The sequence below is a fragment of the Raphanus sativus genome, unplaced genomic scaffold, assembly GCF_000801105.2.
Source record: "Raphanus sativus cultivar WK10039 unplaced genomic scaffold, ASM80110v3 Scaffold1004, whole genome shotgun sequence".
Taxonomy (NCBI): Eukaryota; Viridiplantae; Streptophyta; class Magnoliopsida; order Brassicales; family Brassicaceae; genus Raphanus; species Raphanus sativus.
This window is the reverse complement of record NW_026616318.1, coordinates 1-8,661: the sequence shown is the minus strand read 5'-3', so window position 1 is coordinate 8,661 and position 8,661 is coordinate 1. Positions and strand designations below refer to the sequence as shown.

The following is an 8,661-nucleotide window of genomic DNA, read 5'->3' as shown; positions in this document are numbered from 1 at the left end:
TGCCGTCTTCATTCTCTTTCTTCATACTATTTTTCCTCTTCTGATTTTTTTTATTCTTCTAATGAATTCAAACAAATTAACTAAACCCTAAACCCTAAACTATAAACCCTAAACCCTAAATCCTAAACCCTAAATCCTAAACCCTAAACACTGGAACCCAAACTCTAATGTCTAACCCCTAAACCCAACCACTAATCACTATACCTTTATTATTATACCTAAACCCTATATATTTATTCTCAACTCTACCACATCCGCCCTAACGTAAGTGTAAATAAGTTATGTAGAAAACTAAATTCGTAGACGGTTTATAATCGATTTAACCGGCTAAAATCTTCGTTCACCTAAAATGATAATGTTTAAAAATTTCTATTAGCCGAATATTTTTTGAATGATCCGAGTGTTGTAACTGTTGACCGGACAATTCAATTGTTTATATATTTAAAGGTACATAAGTTAATAAATGCTTAACCTAAACAAAAATGTCTAATGCTTTGAATACTAAACCCTAAACTCAAAATACTAAACTTTAAATCCAATAGAAAGCTCGGAACCCAAAACCCTAGTCACTAAATCCTAAACCCTAAACCCAATAGGAACCCCAAAACCCAAACCCTAATCACTAAACCTAATCCAATAGGAACTCCTGAACCCAAACCCTAATGTCTAATCCCTAAACCAAAAAGACTAAACCCTAAACACAATAGTGATTAGACATTAGGTTTTGGGTTATTATATATGTTAGCCGTTTAACAATGGATTGTCATAAGTTATTAAATATGTTAGCCGTTTAACAATGGATTTCAAATCAAATTAAACAAATGTTATCAAATATATTAGCTGACTAACACTGAATTTCGCAAACTAATTCATAGATATATCTAAATATATGAATAAACTATTATAATCTATTGCAATTGTTAGCTGGTTAACAATAATTTTTTAATGTTATCAAATATGTTAGAAGGCTAACACTAAGTTGTTATATGTTATTAAATATGTTAGTCGACTAACACTAAATCTCACAAACTAAGTCATATATATATATATATATATATATATATATATATATATATATATATATATATATACTAGTGGTTGGCCCGCCCTACGGGCGGGATAAGTTTACACTAAATAAAATTATATTAAAATATATTTTCATTTTAATAAAAAATTAAATTTACTTTAAAATGAAATTATAAATATACAATATGTTTTTATTTTTTAAATTAGATTGTAATTTATTTTAGATTTTTGTTAGTTTGAGTTAAAAAGATCACTTTCACTTTTTTTGTTAGAACTATGAAATTTAAAAGTTAAGAAAAAAGTAGTGAATAATATTTCTTATTTTTCATTTCAATTTCACTTTGAAATAGTTGAAGAAAAATCTTAAAGTAAGAAAAACAAATTTAATCTTTTTAAGAGTATAACTTTAATACAATTACAATAATTGATTTTTTCACAATAATAAATTAGTCCACCTCCAAGATAAATCAACTGAAAAATAATATTTTAAAGTAATATATAAAGAGTTTCAATAATGTGACAAATAATAATTAATATATATTATTTAACAACAAATGATGTTTTATTACAGAATATATGAACACCTTCTCTTTTAAAACCCTGAATCATACGCGGCTGGTGCTCGTCCTGCTGCTATCCATGACCAAGAAAGAAGCTAGAACCAGAGCCAAAGGAGTAAACCGAGCCATCCTGCGTCACAGCTAGAACATAGTTCGGTCCCGTTGCAATTTGGACCACAGGGCCAATGCTTTGAAAAACTCAACTGCTTTGGGTACTGGACTGTCCAAGGTATTGTCATGGCCAAGGTGTCCGTGTGTGTTTGATCCACATGTAAACACATGCCCTTCCCTTGATAGAAACACAGTGAGGTGCAGCCCCGCAGCAACCTTGCACAGAAGAAGAGTTTGTCAATCTTTAGAATATCACTTTGTTTATACATAAGATTGGTAACTATCAGTCTTTACCTGCTTATAGGGAGTTCCCTTCAAAGCCTCAACAAACTTAGGCCTAAATATTGGACGGCTAGTATATAAGTGACCACAGAAATGCAATGAGTTATCCCGACATGTGAGAACCTGTGCCAGATTCCAAACAGATTAATGAACACGACAAGCAAAATATAGACTCAATAGGACAGGTTTTTGTATAAACAGAAGCTACCAACCTCTCCAGATTGCAATACGAATGAAGAATGATTCTGAGTGGCTGATACCTGAGCAACTTGAGCAGAGAACGGAAACTCTATAGATGTAAATGCTACGCATAGATTAGTTTCTGGGCCATGCGCAAGCACACCAGACAAACTCGAACCGCAAGAATAAACCTTTGAGTTGTTGGTTAAGCGGCGTGTGATAGCTTCCCATTGTAACGTGCATCTGCATAAAGAATGTAAGAAATGCATTTGTGACTTCTAAACCAAATTAATCACAGCTACACTCCTAAAATCACCTCTGTTTGGAGTGCATGAATATTTTTGAGATCTCTATTGGGAGTTTGAAGTAGTCTTCATAAACTTGGAACTATTGCAGAGCCTGCAATATTGACCAAAACATAAATTGCATATATACTTTCATGGTGAATTACTGTAAAAACATGAGAAGAATCGTAGGTATATCAGTTTTAACCTCATGATGTGAAGCCGTAGTATGTATGGTGTAGTCCATTAATCGAACCTGTATGGCCAGTGATCAGATCAAGTTTGAGCTTATTCTTGTCTATTGTTGTATAAGAATATGTGGTGGGGGAGTTAGACATGAGTCAGAAGATTCAGAACTGAGAGACAGCATGAGTTCATATATTGTCGATGAAACCTGATTAGAACATGCATCTTTTCCTTCCATCTCCAGCCAATCCTTTGCCTCCAGGTTATAACATGCATCTGTTTTGGTACAGTATCAATAGAGTATATTAACAGTAAGCAGTTCACCTTATTAAAAAAGTAAATCTGATCGAGGACCTATAAGGACGACAAAACATAAAGGAAATAGTTAGATAGAAGAAGCTTGGAGGAAACTAACGAAAGGTGTGTGGGTTCGAATCTTGTGATTAAATCAAGGTAACTAACCGTGTCCAGTGAGCTCTTCAGTATCTTCTTCAGCTTTGTCTTTGTCAAGTGTTTCATAAATTGTCACTTACATCATCTATACCTAGAAACATACAAAACAAACATGAAACATCCAATCTCCGAGATATCACCTCACAGTATTACAAAATGAATAGATATACTGTTTACGGTCACTTTCAGTTGTGTACACTGCTTCTGTATTCCTTGATCAATTTTGCTTCTTTTGCTGGTAATGAGTAGACGAAGAGAGTAATAATAGGGCTCATTGGGTCGCTCCGGATAGGATTCACTTCATGCGCAACCCTAACCGCCACATCGAAGTTACAAACGCCGTATTTAAAAAATAATTCTCACCAAACGCTAATCGCAATATCGTTCATTACATGATGCGAGGAAGAGAAAGTGCTAGAAACACATCATTCAACATTACCTCGAGAGCGATTCAATTCCACTCAACTGATGGATCCGGCAGAGTCTTGGCAGGTGCGAACGTACTGGAGGTGATCTAAGGACAGATACCTTTTCATCAAAGAGGACCATGTCAACTCCCATCAGCTCCCCAGAAGCGGAGGAGGGGCGTGACGACCAGATGGGAACAACGACCATAATTAAAATCAGAGCGGAAGATTTAGGACGACAACGTTGTTTCAGGTTGTGTTGTAAGAAAGAAGAAGTAGGTTTGATTCTGTTCAAGCAGCGAGATTTTTTTTTTTTGAGGAACGCAGCGAGATTTCTAGACTACGGTATTTTTACGAATCATAGAGGAAGATTTTAGATTTTGTTTTTCCAGGGATTTCATCTTTACAATTGGGAAGAAGGTAACTGAATTCAGCGTTATGGGAGAGATTGAAGGGCCGGAGTTAATGGTGAGAAACTGAGAACTGAGAAGTAGAGACAACGTTTCGTTGTCGAAGCAAAGCGTAACAAAAAGGTTTAGTTGTAGTGGATGGATTAGATGGGCTTTCTTGTGTTAAGACAAAGGCCAATTCCAAGAGAATTATTTTTCCCATACGAAAATGTGTTGCATCAGAGCGCTGACGTGGCAGCATTTGCCCCACCCTCCATAGTGACGTGGATTGCTGAGCATCCAAAGAAGTCTACTTTATATATTAAGATATATGAATAACTATTATGATATAAAGCTAATATTTACATTTATGTCCATCAAATGTTATTAGCCGGTTATAAAAATTAAATACCATGGCTAATAAATTATTTAACCATCTGTTGTGGTTTGTGACAATACCAAATAATATTATAGCCGTCTAACATAATTTATATTACAATGAGATTTCTAATGGATTAGAATTTTTTTTAATTATTTATAACGATTATCAAATATTGTTAGCCGGCTATAGACATTAAATACTATGGCTAATACTAAATTGAAGCACAAGATAGCAAGAAACTCTTAAGAAATTGAAGCACAAGATATCAACAAACTCTATTTCCTGAAATACAAGCAAAAGAAATTGAAGCACAAGATAGCAAGAAACTCTCAAGAAATCTGACAAAAATACTAAATTTTGCACATTTAATATGTTGATTTATGTTACAGGTTTACAGCCAAAACATAGCAAAATGGTAAATCTGCAACAAAAATTTACCAAAAAAAAGAATGAAGATACATAAAGCTAAACTATTTTCCCACAATTCAATCAAGACACGAACCTGCAAAGAAAACCAAATCAAAAACAAGAAACTCATAGGTCTTGCAAAAAAAACCCAAATCACACAGATACTTTAGAAAAAAAAAAGACCTATAAAGAAACCCAGAGACTTGCAAAGTCCTAAGGTTCATACTTATGGTTTTACCCAGACCCTTTCTCTTCAAGTAATAGCTCAGTTCCTTGTCAGTCAAGATGAAATCGAAACGCATGGTAAGGGAATACGCCACCATAGCAGTGGCCGGTGATGACTCAACAGCCATAAATTTGCGACACATTAAAGCAAAGAGTGTACTTGTTTCTATGGTTTCTTTCTTCTCCAAAGTTTAGTAGATGAATATCCAAAAAAGGCTATTGAGAGAGATGATTGTTGAGATGCAATAGCAAGAGAGATAACGATTTCAAATTTTGAAAACTTTGGTTAAAAACTAGAGTTCTGTTTCTATCTGAGATAAAAAGATATGAAAAATATGCTTGTCAGTGTAAAAGATCTTTGTGAATCTTTCTATAAGATTTTGCCTACTATTCTACTTCGTCTATATTGCTTATCGAGTAGGGGGTATCAGAGTCATATTTGAATTTGTACAGTGAGCAAAATAGTAGTATTTGGTATATTACTAAATAGCATATAATCTGTTGGTAAGAGTTCTAATTTCCCTTAATTGATTTGTTTTTTTACTTTTCATAGCACTATTTTTTAAGTTTTAGATTAATTAGAACATCTGCTTCTGATGAAAACATTAACGAATCCCATTAACAATGAAAGGCTTGGCCTATTAACATATAGGCCTGGCCTAATTACAACCAAGAAAGATATAATCAGAAAACCCCCTATGAACTTTCAACAAATATTATTTCTATTTACAAACGTAGACAAAATACACACTGATTCTCTATTGTAACCCCTTTCCACATACACTACAAAGATAAACAAATGTTGTTACTCCTCTTCAATTAATTGGGCTGCAGAGTTGTTGTTGTTGTTGCCTCAGATTCAATTGACTTGGTGAACTGCAGAAACAACCACACAAACGAATAAAAACAAGGTTTTTAGAAACAAACGTAGCGCAATGTTAAGTTACATTTCTGTTAACAACTCGAACCTGAGATATCTTTAGATCAAGCTCATTCCACTCTGAGGTTGGGTTGCTTCCTGCTACTATCCCTGTCCCGCATAGATTAATGCCCCAAGACCCTGTAACAATAATTAAAAAGAAACGATTCAGTCCCATTTGCTTAAACTTAGGAGAGTGTTTTTTATAAGATCAAATAAGATTTCTACCTTCTCCACTAGAGCTGATCTAATACCAACTGCAAACTCACTCTCCTCTCCACCAAAGAAACCAATAGGTCCAGCGTACATTCCTCTGTCAAATGATTCTGGGAGACGAGAAATGTTTTTAATACGAAAACTTGGAAGAAAAAAAACAAAGCATAAGATGGCAGAAACAAGAACAGAACAGGCAGATATTTTACCTATTTCCTTAATCAAAAGCCTAGCTTCTTCTGCTGGAAGCCCACAAACAGCTGGAGTTGGATGCAGAGCAGCCAAGATGTCAAACTGTATAGTAAGACATAAGACAAAAGGGTCAAACCTAATCTCTAAGGAATAGAAACTTCTGGAGATAACATTCAAGACTTTTAAATTCAAGTGATCTAGATGATTATGTGATATAAAACTATTCTCACCTCATCATCTTCCCTCCTAAGCCTCCCGGCTAATTGTGAATACAGGTGCTGCACTCTTGCAAGCTTCCTCACAGTCTTTTGGGGCTTAACAACTACCTTGTCACATATAGACTGCATAGCAGAAGAAAAGATAATAAGAAAAATAAATGAAACGAGTGCAAGGAGGGATTTCACAAAAAGAGTGAAAGCTGCAGAACAAGATGATTGAACTTACGTTTAACTTTTCTCTGATATTCTCTCGTACAATAGAGAACTCAAGGTCGTCTTTGGGGCTGCAGCAGTTTAGCAAACCACGTCAGTACACAAATGAGATCAGAGAAATGGATTCTACGATGGTTCAAAACAGTAGAGTAAAAGGAAAATTAACCTGGTTAGTAAGTCACGCTCTATCTCCATATCACGAGCCGTTGAAGCTGCTCGAGGCCTAGTTGCAGCCAAAGCTTCACTGCAGACACCTAACTGGTTCCTTTGGAAAAGCCTCTCAGGCTATTTCACAAACACACGAATATGTCAGCCTTGTTTCGTCCAAACAAGTGAGCTACAAATAAAATGTACCTAAAAAGACTAAATTATAACATACCGTGTTACCGATAAAAGCTGGTGCACCTGGTGGTTGAAGACAGAACTGATATGCATCATGCCCTTCACTCTGTCACACAATAATTATAATGAGATTTTAAGTCTTAAACATTGCTATATTCAGAGGTCAAAACACACACCTGTAACTGTGCAAGCCAAGCAATGGGATCAATGTCGGTATCTGTTATAACTCTGCTGTTGCGAGCAAGCACGACCTGATTTCACAAACAGAAAACAATCAGTTACAAACAAGAACCATAACTGAGTAAAGAACAGATAGAAGTCACTAAACTACCTTGCTGAGAGACGAACTCTTCTGCTTTATAATCTCCAAAGCCTTCTCTACAGCAGGGTAATACGCCCCTTTGGTAGGAACGTGATTCTTGCTAAGCACAGATACTCCAAGAGACTCCCTCCGTAACCTAACCACAACAGAAGAAACCTGACAACACAAAACAAAAGTCCTCCTTAGCATAAAGAGAGAGTCACATTCAATAACTTAAAGGAGAAACGGACTTGAATTCGAACCTGAAGCATAGTCTCCTGAAGTGATTCAATAGCATTCTCCAGCGTCCAAGAGAGTTCATCGTCCCAAGCAAGAGTTGCAGCCAGCATTGAGCTTCCACCAAACTCATTAAACTCAACCTGTAGCGTGAAATCAACCAATTAGTCAAAAGAAGTCCCGTGCTTTTTGTTAAGTAAAAAAAAAAGTCACGTGCTTTTATACCTGAGGCACTGCAAAGTAAAATGCGCCAAAGGGTTCCCACTCCACAGAGATCTTGCCGTTGGGATCAAACCGCATGCCACCATAGGCACGAATCAGAGGCGACTTTGACGAGAGAAACCTTCAGAAACAACTCAACAATCAGATATAAGCTGAGAAGCGAAGAACGTGTGGAGAACTCTGGTGAATCTCATTACCTTCGGATGGATCTCCAGTCGTCGTGAGAGAAGGGGTCTAGGTCACGGAAGAACACTGCGGAGCCGATTCCGGCGACGCTGACCAAATCGCGACCTGATGAGCCTCCAAGTCCGTTTCCGTTCGAGTTCTCTTCGTCGTTGGCCAAGTCGAGGAGGAGATCGGGACGACCGACGTCGCTGCGGCGGGAGAAGAAGCAGCGAGGTTGGATCTCGTTCTGAGCTTGAAGCCAGTCGATTGCTCCGATTTGCTGGTCGATTGGCACCTAAAACCAAACCAAACAAAACCGATATAATTTATGGTTCTTTGAGAAATTGCGCGGGAAAATGTTCGGTTCGGTTGAGGCCCACTCAAATCATTAAACCATTAGTACATTTCTAGCCTAATTAGTAATTAACGGTGGATTTTTGTCAGTTGACTGTCAACTCTGAACTTTTTCAGTTTGTCAAAAAAAGAACTCTGAACTTGGCAAAGTTAAATTGACTCAATGGAAATTAGTTCTTTTTTACGTCCACCGCATTATGATTTATGAATAATATAAATTAATATTCGGTTATTAGATTCTTGTACGACTCAATTCGTCTATGTGATTCATGAAATAATAATAAACTAGATTTTGACCCGCGCTTTGGAAGCGCGGAATATTTTACGATAATAAATTTCACTAATAACTTAACAAATATTTTGGTAATTTTTAAAGAGTGTGTATTTAAAAT

At 36.2% G+C, this 8,661-nt stretch overlaps 1 protein-coding gene and 1 pseudogene across 1 annotated transcript; both read right to left on the bottom strand.

Annotated features, from left to right (window-relative positions):
- Window positions 1-1,566: 1,566 nt before the first annotated feature.
- Window positions 1,567-3,697, bottom strand: LOC130503538 (uncharacterized; annotated as a pseudogene).
- A 1,877-nt stretch (window positions 3,698-5,574) lies between these two features.
- On the bottom strand, window positions 5,575-8,210 carry LOC108815429 (isochorismate synthase 1, chloroplastic-like; the record flags this gene model as incomplete). Its single annotated transcript, XM_056998158.1, is given in 14 exon segments — window positions 5,575-5,769; window positions 5,862-5,932; window positions 5,935-5,953; window positions 6,041-6,138; window positions 6,235-6,319; window positions 6,448-6,558; window positions 6,662-6,719; window positions 6,815-6,933; window positions 7,028-7,096; window positions 7,167-7,241; window positions 7,322-7,468; window positions 7,555-7,671; window positions 7,754-7,871; window positions 7,948-8,210. Coding segments are annotated over 14 exon segments (1,407 nt in total), but the record flags the coding sequence as incomplete, so codon positions are not given.
- Between the last annotated feature and the right edge of the window lie 451 nt (window positions 8,211-8,661).